The sequence below is a fragment of the Cheilinus undulatus genome, linkage group 15, assembly GCF_018320785.1.
Source record: "Cheilinus undulatus linkage group 15, ASM1832078v1, whole genome shotgun sequence".
In the NCBI taxonomy this organism is placed as follows: Eukaryota; Metazoa; Chordata; class Actinopteri; order Labriformes; family Labridae; genus Cheilinus; species Cheilinus undulatus.
This window is the reverse complement of record NC_054879.1, coordinates 25,687,637-25,707,375: the sequence shown is the minus strand read 5'-3', so window position 1 is coordinate 25,707,375 and position 19,739 is coordinate 25,687,637. Positions and strand designations below refer to the sequence as shown.

The 19,739-nt window shown below is 40.6% G+C and overlaps 1 protein-coding gene across 3 annotated transcripts in view; it reads left to right on the top strand.

The window, feature by feature from the left end:
* Positions 1-13,765: 13,765 nt before the first annotated feature.
* LOC121522388 (aryl hydrocarbon receptor-like) overlaps positions 13,766-19,739 on the top strand; it is a 62,208-nt gene continuing 56,234 nt past the window's right edge. For 2 of the 3 annotated variants that reach the window (XM_041806689.1, XM_041806688.1), the window contains exon 1: positions 13,766-14,212. In XM_041806689.1, coding sequence (XP_041662623.1) covers positions 14,154-14,212 — 59 coding nt within the window. In that variant the 5' untranslated portion in view covers positions 13,766-14,153. The remainder of the gene's footprint in view (positions 14,213-19,739) is intronic. The other variant, XM_041806690.1, reaches the window with a different exon arrangement.

Below are 19,739 nucleotides of genomic sequence, written 5' to 3'. Positions count from 1 at the left end.
ATACAATGAGAGCTGGTGGAGCCGTTAGCTTGGCTTTAGCATTGGTATGGTGGCAGTTTAATCAGAACTGGACCACATCTCATTATCAAAACAAGAACAAAGAGCCACACTGTAAGCTCCTCTTGGCGGAGAAGACGGTTTTGCTCCTCTCCTGACAGGCCGCGGCTTTTGTCCATGTCCTAATACACAGTTCCTAAACTACAGTGTAATTAATTCACTGAGGATTAATATTAGCAACATCAGTGTTAATGTTAATTAATATTAGCCATGAAGCAGACCTGGGTCTGTCTCCTCACTCATCTCATTGCGTCATTTTTTTATGCATTAAGCTTTAAAGTTTAATCTCAAGTGTTAACACATTTATATTGACAGGCCTAAATAAAACTCAACAAATTATAAACAAATAAAGGATTAACCATAAAGCGTTGCATGGGATTCATAGGAGAGTCAGAGCCACCTGGTCCTGCTCTTTGAATCACATTTTATTATAAAATCCAGGAATAGCCAACTAAAAAAAATACAGTCAAAAATGTTACCTTCAGGAAAAGTGAAAAATACTGCAAAGGTAACATGTTCATGTCATAGATAATCGCACTGCATTGATTAAATAAGAAATATTAATTGTACACATATTTATAATACAAACTTTTTCCTGTGCACACACCCTGACAAACTCATAAGCACACACACAGGAACCAGAGTAATTAGTGTACAATAAAACAACAATACTCCACATTCAGGTCTCACGGCTGGAGCCCCGCAAGGGCCAGCTGAGAGGTTTGGTGAATTTTTGTGTGCCAAATTTCCCCTGGTTTTACAGCACATTTTTATTATTTCACTCCTCTGCAGTTTGGACTGAGTTTAACAGCTCCAGCAGGGAGGTTTCTGCATTGTTTATCATTAAAACAAGTCCAAAGCATGGCAACAGAAGGGTAGTCAGTGTTTTCTGCACAAAAAGAAAACCTACAGCACAACATTACACTAATTATCCTTATGGTAACTGCATTTCTTTTGCCCTAAAGTCTAAATGATATTAAAGTCCCACTCAAAGATTGTCCACACTAAACTAACTTTTAACAGTAACACTATTTGCAGCAGATTTTTGCATCTTAACCTGGATAAACTCATGAAGCATCCAGCAGAGCGAATCGCTCCCTTTCTAGTAGATGTTTGCAGTTCCTCTGCACATGCTCCGGTCTGTCTCTGGTGTGTCCCAGAAGCTCCTCTCAAGCTACACACCAGGTCTATTTTTACCAGCAGCCACAGCCAAATTGCTGCAATCCACGTAAAGCAGATCAATCCAAACAGCAGGAAAACATGTAACGCATCCGGTCAACTTCAAAACACATCTAAATGCACAGACTTCTATTTGTAAGTCATCCCTACAGTGGTGTGCATTAGCTTTAGGCATGCAGGGCACAAAGGATTCATCACAGGGCCCGATGTGCCAAAACCCAGGAGTAAAGGGGTTAGAGGGCAGCTAAAGTCAAGCTTGACATATGTGTGTTGCTCAGCATCAGGGGTTAGGGTTTTGTCCAGGCTCCTGTAATACTCCAGGAGAGCGCCAGTGGTTTCCAGGCCTTTGGGACATCCACAGCACGACCAGCAGCTCATTGCAAACCTACTACCTGCCTGGATGATACCCTTGGCTGTGTTTCCTCGCCACATCCACCTTTTATTCTGCCCTAAAGGTGTGGAGTGTTATTTTTTCAATAGATTATTTTCCCATTCGCCTGGAAAGACTCACAGACATCCTAAGTATGACCGAGCTTGTGTCAATTCTCCCTCTCACCCAATGGTGAAATTTTGCAGAATTTTGACATGAAACCACATATTCTTTGTAGTAAGCACAAACCTGTTAACAGAAACAAAATAAATCATCAAAAAATGTAGAAATAAATGACAAATCAACCTCAGAAAGATAAAAATATATGTATGATGAGACTGTTCCTGACTGAACTGTGTACCTTTTAAAACTATGTTGACAAGAATTGCTTGTGGCTTCTACAAGACCGTGTACCTTAATTCCCCCATTAAAACCATCATTTGTTGAAAAACCACCACTAAACACCCAATTTGTAAAAGTCCACCACCAGCGGCTCTCAACCAAAACAAGAACACACCTGAACAGAACAATTACACATCAGCATAATTGCTAAACAGAAAACAGACATTTTGTTTTCATTCAAAATTTCCAATATTGAGGGAGAAATGCACTAAAAAAAACAACTTGAAGCAGTCCCAGAATGCACTGGAAGCAAGGCAAGACTGCATGCGCATCCTGGAGGTGAAATTTGTTTGACTTGACTGTGTGGAAAGGAAGGTAAGGATTAACTTTGTGGGCCTTAGTATTTGCTGATTTTCACATCAATAAATCTCTTAACAAAACAAAATAAACAAAGGTCTGAAATGCTGGAACTTTAAGAGCAACAGTAATAGGAATAAGTGAATAGTTGGGAGCTTGGAAAGACCTTTAAAAGGTTAATAGTTTGGTTTCTGTGTCATTTTTCAGCACAACAATCTTCCCATAAAATTTTCAGGACTACAAATTGGACACAGGCTGTTTAATTTGTTCTGCAACATGAAGAAAATCTGCACCTAAAAAGATTTGGTTCTGCTCTTCAGATTTCATATGGCAGGGTCTGTCCCTCTGGCTGTCCACCAAACACACAGTAGTAACATCCATACCAAACTAATAACATCACACTTGACCACACAAGTTTAGATGCAGAGAAATCATGACCCTCACAGGGAGCTTTATACGGCCCGATGTTCACTTTAATGGAGCTGTGGTTTGAGGGTATAATGGAGCTCACTTACATCTCGCTGTGTTAAAAACTGCCCTCCCGTCCTTCACACGCGATTCTTCCCTCCCCAGAGGGCAGCCGTCCTGCTTCTTGTCAAGCCTCCGCCTGTTTCAGCCTCTGCAGCTCTCACAGCGCTGACAGCAGACAGGAGATCATGGTAGGTGGATGCAGGGTTGTCTCATTTTCCGCCCATTACTGCAGCTGTGGCAGTAAATCCACCACCAAAATACGTGCGCCCATAAAGTTTAATCTCGATATTAAACTCATGGCAGTAAAGCAATACTTATTAGAATTTATTAAAGGTTAAAATAACATTTTTAGATCAGACATATACCAGTGTACAACAGCAGCTGTATCTGCAAACCTATCTTTATCTTATTATTATTATTACTATTATTACTATATCTTATCTTTATTCATTGGTGATTGGTTTGCTGAACCCTATGGAAACTGGAGATTGGGCATGCATAAAATTGGGCTTTTTCTAGCCTCGAACGGTATTCTGAAAGAGTCAATTTGTAGCTTCACAAGTAACAAATCATAGTAACAGGCCTACATGCTAGCATCCTGGCTAACAGTTACCTCATTTCAGAGCTAAACATGGTCAGGTGTTTTTGGGTTGTGATGTTGGAATTATTTATTAATGCTACTTTTTAACCCCTTTCACTAATTTTTCCATCCCTTATTGCCACATCAATTGCCACTTTTTGCCCATTTTTGCCCATTTTTGCCACTTTATCTCTTAACTTTTATTATTGCCACATCTTTTTGCAAAGTTATGCCTTTTTTAGCCACCTTTTGCCAATTTTTTTGCCACTTTTTGTCCATATTAGCGCATTTCTGCCTATTTCGCTACTTTTGGCCATTTCTGCAATTTTTTTTTTTTTTTTGCCAATTTTAGCCATCTTTTGACATATGTTGCCATTTTATTTTATTTTTTTTTAACTTTTTGACAATTTTCCCCTCTTTCTTTCTAAATTGGTCTAAAAGCAGCAAAAAGCTTTTAGACCAATTTTAACCACTTTTCCCCCATTTTCTGGCTACTTTTGCCCATATCTGCAATTTATTTTGCCACTTTGAACTATTATTTATTATGAAATAAAAAAGAAATTTGGGTAATTCAGCTGCCCTCACTAATGGACAGTCACAGCTGCAGCTCATTAGGTGTCCCAGCTGCAGATAAGCCTTGGCAATCAAGATCTACACACCTGGTGCTAAACTTTCAGACACCAGTAAACTACAGCTTCTAGTCAGGTAACCTGGCTCCTCTTCCATCTTTGATTCTTGTGATTTTTCAATGAGTTTTTAACTTTTTTAACTCCATTTTGTCCTCGTTTTTGCAGTGTCTCATCTCTCTGCCAGTGCTACAGCCAACCACCAGCCAGAATATTCACCGTCGTTTGCACTATTGTTGTGGTCAAACAAACCCCCTTTAGGCCGGTCACACACTACAGGATTTTAAGCCCGATTTTGGCCAAAATTTGATCCCCCCCAACGATCGTGGGGGTGTATACCGGCTGGAGCCTTGTTGCAAACGATTATTTGTCTGAGTAGTCTACATGTGCATGGTGTTAACACGATTAATTTACTGCTCCAAATTGCGTTGTAGCCTCCCAGACCCTGAATCGTAAATATCAAACATGTTTGATATTTACGATTCTAGGTTGTACTGCCGCTGACGGAGTACCCGCAACAACCAATGAGAGCGAGCACACCGGTAGCATCACCAGACGAATCATATGTACTTTCACCGCTCACAACCATAAACACAACTGTACCTTAATTCCAGCCAGGATTTTGTCCTGAGTCTTTCCCTTGTTTTATGATTGTTGCTGTTAATCAGGTAAATTTACTGTGTACAAACACCAATCTTAGGTTTGCTTCAGACAAAAGCGTATGCTAAATAACATTGTAGGGGGGTGCAGCATTTTATTTGGTCATTGCGTGGTTTGAAAGTATTTTTTAGTGCTCTACCATTGGATTGGATGTCTATGGCAGGACAACATTAAATGTATAGAATGATGCAGAAACAGCACAAGAAGCAACAGAGCCCCACTGAATCTCTCAAAGCCTGTAGTGATGGACTGCTGAACTCACCCATCTCTGTTGCTTTTTGAAATGGTAGAGTCTTTGAATAATTCAGTCGGGAGAGACTTAGTAGGAGTTCAACAATGATTTATTTTACAAGTTTTTAAATTTTTTGAAGCTGTAAAATGTCTTAGGCAAATAGATTCCATTGTGAGGTCTTTATGTACCTGAAGAGGTGAGGCAGACAGCAGGATAGGATCCCCCCTTTCTATAAGGAAGTAATAGGACAAGATGAGGAATGGACAACTGAGAAGCTTGATTCAAACACTACACTGATGAACATGAAAAGGTTAATTGCTGATTAGAGCTCCTTTCAGGACTGAAATAACTGACAAGAAACTTTGGTGGACTTTCCACAGTATTCTGACATTTTTAGACAGTGGATTTTTGATTTTCCTGAACTGTTAGTTTTAATCCTCTGTTGTTTTAAGGTGCACCTGTGTGGATTATTAACTTAATTGTAAGACAACTATTTCAGTTTAATGGAGAAATTTTAGAAACTGAGGGTGAAAGGTTATCTAAAAAGTGGCAATGCCTTCCAGCTTTAAGCACTTTGCAAAGCATTCTGGGAGCATTTGCAGCATGAAGCCAGGTGGCTTGTCTCTTTGAAACAGAAATGATACTTTATCAATCAGTAAATCTGCATTGTACGGAGCAGTTCCTGTTGAAAGATTCCTCATTTCAGGAAGGCAAGTAAGCATTGGAGTTGGATTCAGTGAGACTGCACCATCAGAGACTAAAATGATGACTTAATATAATTCTATATGCCACCATACTTTCTATTTTGACAAAAGAGCTGAGAGCATGGTGGCAAATAGAAAAGATGATGTTTACAAAGATTGCATCAGCTGTGTGTCAGTAGCAGTCCCTCTCTGATTCGCCTGCCTTGAATTTTCCTGAATATTTCCAGCTGCGTTTACCCTGACCTCATGGGAAATTTACTGAAAGTTTCAGGTGAATAATTCATCTGTTTTTGTTAAAACATGCAGCACACATGGAAAATTTCAAGAAAATTTCAACATTTTTGAGCAAGTTTGCAAGTACCCTGAGATTTTGTTGCTTTAGTTTAAAGGGAAAAGCAAAATTACTTAAAGATTTCCTTTTAAACTCATTCTCTTATCCTTAAATACTCTCAGAGCTCTCATTTGAACCGACTGAACTGCTCAAATGTTAAAATTAAAACAGTAGAAATAACTGCTGTTGTACTAAGTTTGGGGGCGATAATGCAGTGTGGGTGGAGGACAATAAAAGTCGGTGAAGTATACTTGCCTCCCTCATGGAAAACCGCTGCTGGGCTGAATAAAACACGGCTCTAAAGTTAGTGTGAAATAAAGAAACGGAGGGAGGCTGGTGGTGATGGCCAAGCACCGGTGGCTGTCACACAGGAATGTTTCAGAGACATATAAACAAGCACACGGAGAAACTGCAATGCATGGGAACAGCCGAACAGCGATCAACAGCAGCCACACACCAGGTTCAGTGGAGAAGCAGCCGGCAAATTCACATTCCCTGTTTTGTAATGGGTCTTTGAGGCTTATACTCTGTCTGTGGATTGCTAGATTTATACATCAGGACAGTTTTCTCCTATTTTTATGCCTTGGTGAAGCCGATAACCTTGATAGGAGGCATTATGTTTTTTGGCTGTCTGCCCTTCTGTCTGGACCAATCAACTGAACAGATTCTCATCTAACAAAGCACAAGTTTTCACCCTGACCCAAGGATGAAATGATTTGGTTTTGGAGTTCATAGGTCACAAGTCAAGTTCACAGGTCACAAGTCAAGTTCACTGGGACTCACGTTCCCTGACGAGCTATTTTAGATAGTTTGTGTTTGGAAAGGGCAATACCTTTGAATGAAATCGTGGACAGTGATTGGACAAATACTCAGTCTGTCACATTTATCATGTACCAGTCAGAGCAACAGAAACTAAACTCAGGGGCTCAGGTTTATCCCTTTTCTTTTGAACCTAATATGGACAAAAGTATTCAGACACCTGATCATTACAACAACAGGGACTGTAATGTTATTGTAGTCAAATACATGTACTTTAATATGGAGTTCCACTCCATCCCAATAGGGGTTGAGGTCAGGGCTGTCAAGTTCTTCCACACTGAACTCATCAAACCATGTCTTTATAGTCCTTGCTTTGTGCACTGGGGTACAGTCATGTTGGAATAGCAAAGAGCCTTCCTCAAACTGTTGCCACAAAGTTCGAAGCATGGTATTGTCCACAAGGTCTTTGTATGCTGAAGAATTAAACTGGCCTTCTCTGGAAATAAGGAGCCTAGCCCAATCCCTAAAAAACAGTCACATACCATTATCCGCCAAACTTCATAGTCGGCACAGTGCAGTCAGGCACATAACGTGCTCCCGGCATCCACCAAACCCAGACTCCCAATCTGACTGCCAAACATCATTCAAACAAGTTTCCACCGCTCCACCAGTGTCAGTGTGATTTACACCACACCATCTGACATTTGGCATTGGACTTGGTGAAGTGAGGCTTGCATGCAGCTGCTCGGCCAGGGAAAACCATTACATTAATACCTCCTCAGAATCAGCAGGGCGTTGGCAACTTTTATCCACCATGCACCATAACAGTCTTTGGCCCTGCTCTGTGATTTTACATGATCTTCCATTTCGTGGCTTCCTAAATGCTTTAAATGTCCAATAATATCACTTACAGTTTACTGTGGAATATCTAGCAGGGGTGAAATTTCACCAGCTGTCTTATTGCAAAGGTGACATCCATCACAGTACCAAGCTTGAAGTCACTGAGCTCTTCACAACAACCCATTTAGGATCACAAATGTTTGTAAATGGAGACTGCATGGCTAGGTGCTTGATTTTATACACCTGTGGCAACAGGACTGATTGAAACACCTGAATTACGTAATTAGCAGGTGTGTCAAATCATTTCCCCTTCTTTTTATAAGGGGAAAACCGACATTTCAGGACTGAGAATTAAATATTTCATGGATGTGTGTGTGATGCTGGGTCATGTGATGCAATGTCTGACATCTGGTGCAGTTTGCATATATAACTTGCTGTATTTAGTTTTAATGTGTTAGAACTGACATTCTGAGCTGTGTATTAACTCAGTTGGTGATTTTATTAAACCCTCAGATCAGTGCAATACCTCGTGAACTTCTTCCCTCTGTTGCTGAAATGTGTGCACTCTGTGTGCTTTGCACAGAGGAAGGTCCAGAATAAATTTCCTTTTGAGATGTCCATTAATTTTGCAAATTTTAACTTTTAACCAGGCAGAAAATAACTGCAATTAGTGGGAATAAAAACATGATGATTTCATGGGGAAAATAAAATGATTGCACACAGATTACAACATAAGCTATTTCCTCAAGGATGTGAGTCAAAGTTTAAGGTGGTGATAAATAAGATATGAATCTTATCATTTATGTATATCAGCATTCAGATTATGTATAAAATCTGGGCTATTTTTTTTAATATTATAACAGCAGAGTGTTGACAGATGTGAACCTGTGTCAGAAACAGTGATCAAAAAGATTCACAAACAAAAAAAAATACCTCAGGTCATGTTATTTTTGAGTTTCCTAAAGAAGATTTGTGACAAAAAAGGATCAGAAGATGGAAACTTTGACTCCTTAGACACGAGAGCCCCTCCAAATCAAATCCTCCACCCCAGGCATCTCTCAGTCATCCCACGTTTGAACTATCAGCTGTCAGAGGCGGATGAAAACACATCTGCGCACTGCGTTTTTTCGTGTTTGCACTTTGTTGCTAGGTGCATAACAGTTTTCTGCTTATTCAGATGCTAATCTGAAACAAATAGTACATGTTTTGACAATAGTGACACAATCAATTAAACTGAGTCTGTAAAAACACCAAACAGCCTCTCACCAAGCTCTGCAGAATCAAAACAAACCTTGTTTTTCTCAAAACAGCCAATCAATCCTGCATTTACAAATGAAATCAAGTGGATGCAACTTAAAGGTTAAATTTTAAAAACAGCCTACATGTTGTCTTATGATTAAAATGTTCTGTCTTGGTGCCATCAGGAAGTGGAGTTTATGGTTTGAACAAGTGACAACATGAAGCAGAGAATGTGCAGATGACAGACAGCTGTAATGAGGAAGTACACCGTGCCCAAGATAAACATGGCTGTTTACACAGGAAAGATGCTGAGAGCACAGGGTGTCAATGGTTGCCATGGGAACTGTCCATAACATGTCGCTGGCTGTCACTTCATGTGTGGGTAAGGTGAGCTGATAACTATCACCTTTGAAACGACCTACTTTCAAAGTTAGAAGAGATCAAATAACACTAAAGGTAAACCAGAGAGACGTTTCCTTCTCTTTGATATCAGTGAGGTGGATGGTACTTTTTTCACTTTTGTTATGTTGCAGCCTGATGCTACAGTTTCTCCTATTAATCTACTCTCACTACCCGAAAGACAAAGTGAAAACATAATTTTAGTATTTTTTGCAAATCTATTTTGAATAAAAAACTGGAATATCGCGTGGACATAAGTATTCAAACCCTCATCTTGGAACTTAGTTGAAGCACCTTTAGGTTACAGCCTTTAGCTTTTTTGAATATGATGCAACAAGCTCTGCATAGCTGGTCTGACAGATTTTCTGCCATTCTTATTTGGAAATCTTCTCTAGTTCAGTCAGGTTGGATGGGGACCATTGGTGGTGGATGGCTATATTTTCAGGTCTCTCCAGAGATGTTCAATAGGTCAGGGCTCTAGCTGGGCCACTATAGGACATTCACAGAGTCGTCCCTAATCCCTAAATTCCACTAGATAAGTGTCAGTCCATCTCGGCTCCATCAAGGCACCGGAACAGATAGGTTTCAGTTTTGGTCAATGAGTGTGCTTCCACTGGTTCTGCTGCAGCTGGTCTCTGCCCCATCAAAGCTCCATTCCTGAGCTCACCACAGAAGATACGCAGGACTTTCTATTTTTGCTGAATGCCAGCATGGAGTGGATCAAGTGGGGCAGAAACCAAATTAAAATATCGTGTTAAATTTTAGAAGAAAATACTCTGTGTTGATGCCAGACAACTGCCAGATTGTATTTCACTGTACTACATCGACATAACGTCAAACTGGAGCTTAGCAGAATCTGGAGTCAACAGGTCAGAAGGATCAGAGGAAGTGTATTTATTAATAAATTGGCCACTCACCCATGGTTCAAGCACAAAAATCCATATGAAAGGACATAAAAGATCCATGCAAGTCCAACCTTCTACAACTCCTGCAGCTCAGGACAAAAACCTCCTTGTGTGTTTATTATGTTTTTATAACCCTTAAGTATCTACCTGCATGGCGGGGCGTGATTTAGTCTCACGGGTTAGCAGTCCGGTGGTGCTGCTCCATGCTGCGCACCGAAAACACAGTCGATGGGCAGGCAGTGTTGATGGGCGGCTGGATACGCAGTCAAACTGCAGTAAAGCTGTGATGGACCGTAAACTGATCTAGAGGAAGTCCTGGGTAACCCACTCCTGTGTTGTCTTGGCTGTGGTCTCAGGGCCATTGTTATGTTGGAGGGTGAACCTTTAAGGCCTTGTCTGAGGTCCTGAGTGCTGCTTAACAGATTTTCATTGAGGATATCTCTGTACTTTGCTCCATTCAGCTTTCCTTCAACCCTGACCAGTCTCCCAGTCCCAGTCCTTCAGGATCTGATCTGCAATCTTGAAATGGCTTTCATGTGTTTTGCACTCAGGAAAGTCTTCCGTCTATCCACTCCTCAATAAAGCCCAGATTGGTGGACGGCTGCAGAGATGGTTGTTCTTCTGGAACTTTGTTCCATCTCTTGGAGGATCCCTGGAGCTCAGTCAGAGATCCAGAGTATTTCTAAATATAAATTCTTAAAATTCTATTTTCACTTTGTCATGGTGGGGTACTGAGTGTAGATTAATTTACAACATTGGACATTTTAGTGCAAAAGTTCTACATGCTGTACTTTGAAGTTCTTGGACACTTAAAAGGCAATTTGGGCCTTTAGTGACATAATATCATACTTTCACTTATTTTGATCATCGATTTTCTTGATCCTCTTGTTGGGGTCTGTGCAATGAATTATGTACTGGAGAGATTTAAGGCACCAGTGATTAAAACATTAAAGCATGTGGAAATAGAGCCTGCTACTAAATCCATACACAAACTATGAAATGAATTGGTTGGTTTGATTTATGTAAGCTCTTCTGTACACATGTATCTGAGAACTTTTGGTCTCGGAGTGTTTTCTGCGGTTTGGGCTTGGCTCTTGTCTTCCTAACAAATTTCAGAGGAAGTCTAATTTCTGCAGCATACAATGATAGTTTAGACAATAGCATGCTTCCAAAGTTTTGGCATCACTTTGGGGGAAAGCCCCTTCCTGTTTGAACACGACAAAGCTTCTGTGCACAAAGCCAGGATCATAAAGAAATTCTTTCCCAATTTGGTGTGGAAGAAATAAACCTAACCCAGTAATGGAAGAAACATCGCCCAGAAAGCTCCCCACCTAAATCTTGTTTCTGGCTAAAAAGAAGACAATCCATGCAAAACACTTTGAAGCAAATTCTACAAGGGTTGAGGCTGATATTTTCATTCCACTGCACAATACTGTGGAATAACAGGATAGGATATTAGGATATTTGTGTGGCCATATAAAAACAGGTGTTAACATATAGTGTGAGACTATTAACTACAAGTACACCTAAAAATAGAATATCATTAAAGTTAATTGTTTTTCCTGTGATTTAATTTGTGAAGTGACATTTCCATAAACTCTAGACTCATCTCAGACTTCTTTTGTTTAAATTATGAAGATGATTACTGCTTTCAGATCACAAAAAATTTAAATACACCATCTGAAAATACAGGAAAATATTGTCACAAAACATGAGTCCAAAAGAAAAAGATTTATAAATCAGAAATGTTGCCATTCTGAAAAACTGGGCTCATTTATCCACTCAGTCATTCCTTTTGCACAAATAACTGCATCTTAGCATGGAGTCAATCAGTCTGTGACACTGCTGGGGTGTTATGAAGCCCAGGTTGCTCTTATAGCAGCCTAAAGCTCATCTGTATTGCTGAGGCTGCCCTTTAATTTTAGAAAACAGGAAAAAGTGCCCCTTATGGCATCCTTTCAGTGGCCAGAATGTGAAAAAGTGCCCTCCAGGCTGTCCTTCCATTTGACAAAATGTAATAAAGTGCCCTCCAGGGTCGCTTATCCTGACATAACACGACAACGTGTACTCCATGATGCCCTTCCCATGGGAAAAACATGTTAAAGTATCCTTGACAGTGACCTTTCACTGACAAAACATGACAAAGTGCCCCCAAGGATGGCCTTTCAGGGGACTAAGCACTGTAAATTGCCTACCAGGGTGCTCTTCTAGTTGAGAAAATGTGACAGAATGCCCTAGCTGCCCTCTTAGTGGACAAAATATATTCAAATACGTTTTATAGTGCCCTCTATTGGACAACAAAAAAGATACAGTGCCCTCCAGTATGTCCTTCCATTAGACAAAATGTGTTAAAGTTAACCCTACGCCCTTCCATGGGACAAATCATGGTACCTTTCCCATAGACATGACATAAAAATGTGCACTCCAGGGTGCCCTCTCCATGGGAAAAACATATTAAAATGTCCTTTAAGTGACCTTTCATTGGACAAAACATGAAAAAGTAGCCCCAGGGCTGATCTTTCAGGAGACTTAGCACTGTAAATTGCCATCAAAGGTGCTCTTCCAGTGGACAAAAAAATGATCAAGTGCCCCCTAGAATGCCCTTCAAACAGACCACATATCTTTAGGGGCCTCCATGGTACACTTCCACTGGATAAAGCACAATGAAATGTCCTCCACAGTGCCTTTTCAGTGGAGAAATCATATTGAAATATCTTTAACTGTGCCCTTCATTGCACAAAAAAAAAAAAAAGAAGAAAAGATAAAGTGCCCCCCAGGGGCCCAGAATATGATTTCGTTCCCATAAGGTTGCCTTTCTAAGACAAAATGTGATAAAGTGTCCCTCAGTGTGCCCTTCCATTGGACCAAACATGGTAAAGTGCCTCTTAGGGTGCCCTTTTGGAGGACAAAGTGCCCTCCAGGATACTTTTCCTTGTGGACAAAACTTGGGCATCTGGGTTGTCTTTCTGGTGCAAAAAACATTTTAAAATGATTTTTATGTAGCCTTTTCATTGACCAAATGTGATAAAGTGCTCTCTGGGTCGTCCTTCCACTGGACAAAACATTCTATCCTGACCAAACTAATTCAATAATAAACATAAAACTCATTTAGTAGTTGTCTCGGCACATAGCTGGTAGGCCATAGTTGATAATAATCTGTAGTTATTTGACTGTTAATTGCATTATGATCCTTGCTCCCTGGAGCAGAGGCGTTATGTGACAAAATCTTATTTTTGGGTGAACTAAGCATGCAAGATGGTCTTACATGCCTTTGTTTTTTAAAACACAGGGGGGTTCTGAGGCACCACTACACCAATGGATGTATCTGCTTAGTGCTTCCCCACACAAAGACTTTTTCCCCCTTTTTTCCGGTCACATAGTCACAACCTGCTGAAAATAGCTCTGTGACCCACTTTTAGGTCCTGACCCACCAGTTGAGAACCACTGCTGTGGAGAGTTAAAGATGATACATGTGCACCAGATAATATGAAAATTGTTATGGAAACTTTTCTACCATATTTCCTTCTGTGGGCAGGAAAGTCAACCAATGAACACATTTTTCAAACCAATAGAAAGAAAACACTTCTCATCTTTCATGTTACAAAAGCAGAAGCTTAAGCAACATGCCAGAAGAGTCCAGTCCACCTTAAAAAGTGAGCTTGACAGCCTGAACTCAGTGTGTGTACACATTTCCTGAAAACGCCCCGTGTGAGTGTGTGGAGGAAAACTCAAGTGACTCTCAATAATCATAATACTGCTCTGTTTTTTATCCAAAGACTAGGGGGTGGGACATTGGCTCAATTCTGCCCTAAAGTTTGCTAAAGTTACCCTTTACTACCCCCTCAGTAAATCTGGACACAGAGCTCGGTTTACAGCCTCAGTCTCAGCCGCACCGCACCAGCGACCGAACTCAGCAGCAGTATCCGCCCACGGGAGCCCTCAGCGCGGCTGCAAACCTCCGCGGCGCTCGGCTGGTTTTTACCGTGGAGGTTTGACTCACTTTAAGAGGGACTGTCAACTGTATGGAGAGAGGTTGTTCAAAGGAGTGAATAAGAAGACAAGTCTGAGTTCAGGTTTGTGAGCACTGAACCGAGGTGACACCATGTCGGGAAACCCGGGGTCATATGCAAACAAGAAGAGGAAGAAGCCTGTGCTCAAACAGTAAGACCTGCCATAATAGCGTGAATTGAAATATACATTAAAGTTTGTTATGAAGAGGTTTGCATCGAAAGGCACTGCAATAGTCGGCTGCAGTGCTGGACAGTTTAAGCTTTGCTCTGCTGCGTAAAGTTACAGTTTTTACCTTTATTTAAATTGAAACTGTGACCAAAACGTCACATTAGGACGTTTCAGATGATGAATGTAGTGCCAACATTTGCAAGTAGACAGAATAAACATCAACTACTTCACACAAGAGCAAGTGTGACGAAAAACTAAGTTGTTTGAAGTTATGTAGACCATTCTTTTTAAAATAAATCTTAAATTGTTTAATGCAGTTTGTTTAAAGATGGGCTTTAATACATGTATACATATAAACTTCAATTAAGAAGTCATTTAGGTCTGGTTAATTAGAAAAAAATAGAAATTAGATAGGTGATACGTGGGTGAATGGAGCTTTAATGATCCCAGGAAATTCAAGTTTCAGCTACAGCCTACTATTAACACACATAACAAAGACAGCAAATATAACAGTAAGACTGCATGGCAACAAGCCCAGTAATACAATAGAGCAATATGAGTATAAATGAGACAGAAGACAGTGTTGTCAATAGAAATGAGCAAGATGGGTCTAAAAGTACAGGAAACACCATCGTTACTTGTGAAAGGCAAGCATACGTGTTGTAAATTATCTAAGTTAGAAACTAAATGAAATTAACCTGCATTAAGTTCGCGCAGATCCTGGCAGATTTGTGTGATCGTTATGACAGGTTTATGTGTATAAATCACTATGAAATGTTGTGAAATATCCACGGTTCTACACGCTGAAGTGTACACTGTGGTTCTGTGTTGCTGCGCTCGTGTTTCCCACTTGTTGTTCGGACCACCTTAAGAATGTGTGGAGCTCGGATCTGGCATGGATATGTTGCCCTCGCGCATTAATCACAATCAAGTTGGAGAGTCGGCTGCTGCTCTCACGCGATGCTCTGAGGAGGGAGGGGGGGGCTGAAGGGAGTGGGGGAGGAGGAGGGGGTGACGGCTGGAGGGCTTTGAGAGTATGTTATTGTAATGTGATACTGTACGGGCCTCCCGCTCCGTGGCTCTGGATCACTGCTGGCTGAGTGCAGCTCTGTTGAGCTTGTTGAGCTCTGTTTTTAGCTCTTTTTTGTGTCATCTGCCTTTTTTTTTTTTTTTTTTTTTTTAAAGCTTTCTAACAACAAACTATGACATTGCACTTAGTAAGAAGTAGGGCAGTTATGTGTCATGATTAATCGTTCAACCTGTGAAATGTCATCATCAATCAGCCAAATTTAGCAATGTTTGGACTTTTGACTGATAGGTATACATGCATTTTCCTGAAATTATTCCATATAATCAGCCTAAGCTGCATAATTGGTTCGGTGTTTTATTTAGAAATATATATTATTGAGCTTTTTGTGCCTGTATTTACAGAGAAGGACAGAGGATGAGAAACAGGGATGAGTGAGAGGGGGAGGAAAGGAGCCACAGGCTGGACTTGAACTGGGCTCTTCATTGGGTGCCACCTTACCACTAGGCAATCTGAGTGCCCCATCAGTTCAATGTTTGGTAGAAAACATTTATGGTATGCCAACAAGTGATAAGGGTGCCTGTATGGTCAAAAGTGTGCAGTAAAGATAATCCCAACAGGAATGGAGGAAATTAGTTCTCATCACTTAGACAGACTCATCACTGATTTTACTCTGTGTTTGACATTAAACTTACACATAGGCCATGAAAGCACAAACATGTGTTGACAAGTAGTGTCATATGGATATGCACTTATGGACAGATTTATATCCAGATGTTTTTTTGGGTTTATTTGCAATAAAGGAAAATCAGTTTTGTACCAGGTGCACACAACATGGACCAGGGTCTTCAGTGGTTAGCAAGTTGCCCCGCTTTGAATCCTTGTCAGACAGGGCCTTTCTATGTGGAGATTGCATGCATGATCTCTCCAGGTATTCCCTCTTTCTCCCACCATCCAAGGACATACTGGTTAGGTAAACTGGTGGCTTGTTGTCTGTCTTTACATGTCAGCTCTTTGAATGACTGGCCAGAAGTCTAGGGTGTCTCCTGTCTCATGCCTAATGACAGTTGAGAGTGGCACCAGCTACCCATAAACAATGGATGGATGGATGTTTCATACCATAGGATTGCACCCCCCTTTTCTCTCTCTTCCACTGGTCTGCTTTCACATAACACCATTTTATGCCCTCTCACTTGCATACACCTTCTGTCTGCTAGAGAATGTGGGGGTATGCACAAATGGTCAGAAAATCTGCAAATAAGACGAAAGAAGAAGACAGTAGTCAACTTGGGTCCACATCCTGCAGTCATATCTTGCTTTTTTTCATTATTATTTTCAAGATGTTGCCATCTACCTATTTCCACATCTATCGTGCGGCTCAGAGGATGGTATGTGCCTATGCTGCGTGGATACAATAGTTTTTCAAGAGATAGGAGATGTTTAGACTTGCCTTTGAAGCCCTACTTGCTGACAAGTACCCTGTGCTTATGTCCTGTCTATCATGCTCAAATCAACATGAATCATGCTTGAGTTTACTTTGGACTCTGGAATGTTGCCCAAGTACAGTACGCCTGTGTTTGCATGGATCAAATGAAGCAGACTTTGGGGTCAAGTATACTATGATCTTAGCCTGGGCCCTAAAGTGAAACCATCCATAGACCTAATCAAGAAGAAGCCTTGAAATCAGAGATCAGAAAGTAACAGAATCAAAAAAAAAAAACAATATATAAACAACTTGTGCAATGGAATCAGTCTGGAGCTCATAGTGAAATGGGTACTTCTTCCAATCTTAGGTGTGTAAATATGCCATGATAGTGCAAGATGAGCAACCTAAGTGTTGATTGGCATTTATGTCAGAGAGTAAGAGTTTGCACATGAAAGAGCATGATGGCCTTTGGTTCAGAGCCTTGCTCAATGGCACCAAGGCAGTTCTTAAGAAGTGAACTATCAGCTCTCAGGAAGCCAGATCAGTTTCCAAACTGGGACTTGAGCCCGCAATCTGGGCTTTTTAATGCCAAATACTTTCTCTGGAGTTGATAGAGAGCAAAGATGGAGCTAAAAGGGAAGTGAATACCAGAAATCTGTCAGTTAAATCAACTTTCATACTATAAGAAATTTATGAGAGAGCAAGTTCTCCCCGAACACTCTGGAGGTAATTCAAGGGGGGCAAAAAAAAAAAAAAAAAAAAAAAATCAATCAATTCAGCTTCTTGCCTTGACCTTGATGTCTGTATTCAGAGCTTTTGCAGGCATGGAGAGTTGTTTTCCTTTGAGGCTTCCTGCCAGAAAGCTCTGTCCTATTTCTCTTGCAGATCTTATATAGTAGAGTTATGTGGTACAAAGAGAGATTTTTTTTGGACACAAAGTTTGAACGAAAGATGTCTATTCCCTTCAGCCGCCAAAACACTGGACTCTAGACTGAACAGCTGTCATATTAATCCATGTAAAGTTTTGTTTGGAGAAGAAATAACATAATGTTCTGGTTATGTATTCATTTTTATCAGTAATGTTTCACAACAACTTCTAATCTCATTGTTCAGCACTGATGCACTTTGAGTCAACAGAGCAATCATAGCTACAGTATGTAAGCTTAAAGTGACAGAGCAGGAGAGCACACAGTCTGTTCCCAGTGTGAATCCCAAAATAAAAAGGTGGCCTGTGTGCAGACGTCTGTGTTCCTGCAGAAGTTGGACGTTGCAGCGTGGACTGAGGTTTCCTGAATGGCCAGCTGGGCACAGCTGCACAAAGGCACCATTCAGCCTGACTGTAAAAAGCTGTGGTCACTACACAGAGGCATTCCACAGCAGATCTGCCCATCTAAATTTCCTCTTTTATTACCGCATGCCTGCCATGTCTGGTGCCAGCCCCATTCTGCCATGCATCTAACTATATTATTAAAATTACCCATGTAATATGTTCTTACATTCAATTTTTAATAAAAATCACCTTCCAACAGTCAACCACTTGCCCAGTATGCAACAGGGCTGGGGGATGGGCTTGTGATAAAATTATGGCTGACAGTGTGTGGGCACATTGTGCATGATATAGATGGATTAATCGGCCTAATCTACAACAGAATTGGCAAGCCCATCCATACTTCTGATGGCTACCATTTAAAATACTGATGAAGAAAGGGTCTGCAAAAGAGGAAACAAAAAAAAAAAACCTGTGCTGAAACTCCTAAAGGGAACTCCAGTTATCTTTCAGAGATGAGGAAATTGTTTACAAAAATGGTCAAATCAAGAAATGCATAGAGCTACAGCCTTGTTTGCAGCCCTCTTTGACATTCTTTGCCAAAGACGAGAGACTGACTTTGTACCAAGAGCAAGCATTTGGCTTCATCTTCAATGAACTGTTTTGAAGAGAAAAACACATCACCAGATAATTCTGAGAAATAAGGACACAAATAAGCTGAGCTTCCTGAAACAACCAGTGCTAATGGTAATGGAAGTTCTGCTCTGAGTCCCCTTGATGTGGTCCCTCTACCTAAAAGCATCAATTTAAAGTAAAACGGATGATTTCAATGGTTCTACCTGTCATGCACAGAAAGACAATCATGACCTTCAAAACAAGCTCAGCTAATGAGTGAAGCAGCTCGGTTTTCATCCCTTTTGATACCCTGTGACAGCTGAAAAGTGCTGCGGAGCACCTGATTTTCAACCAAAACTCTATGCATTTTGCATCCATTAAATACTGGTCCCATTCTTTTTGAAAAAGAATAGTGTTCAGCAGATATCTTTTAGGAATCCTGACACATTAGCTGAACTCCCAGCTAAGCCAATGTCATGGCAGCTCAGCTCCAACTCCACCCAGCTTGCTTTGTCTGCGTTTAAAGTGAGACTGTTTTAATTGGTTTTTCTCTACTTATTCACCATAGAGGACTGTTGCCTTCATAAAAGCTTAATAATGTAAAGCTCAGTTTGCAGCCCTGCTGTGTTGGCAGAAGAGCTAAAAAGTGTAAATTGGAGTCAGATTTTTAACCAAGACATATTTTTTGGTAATTTTAACCAGCATTGGAGTGGATTATTCAGTGGTTAATCAGAAGGAATCCTGCTGCATATCTGAACTCCCAGGGAAGCTAATGGCCATAGTAGCTCAGCTCACAGCCTCCTAAAGGTGCTCCTTCTTCCTCTGAGAGAATCAGCTTAAATTGAAAAGAGTTTAGTCGTATTTACCACCTAGCATAAATAGAATCATGGCCTTTCAAATCAAGCTAGGTTTATGTAAATAGCAGCTTGGTTTGCAGCCCCCTTGACATCCATTCTGTTTAGGCTAAATTCAGTAGTGAAGAGGCTAATTTTCAACCAAAGAAACTAATATTTGGTATTTTTGAAGATTTTAACTACAGGCTATGATTGTTTAAAAAAAAAGAAAGATTTGAGTGGATAATCACAAAGAACCCTGCAGCAAATTTGAACTCCCAGTGAAGCTAATGGTCAGAGCAGCTCAGCTCTCAGCCCACTACATGGGCTTCTTTTGCATC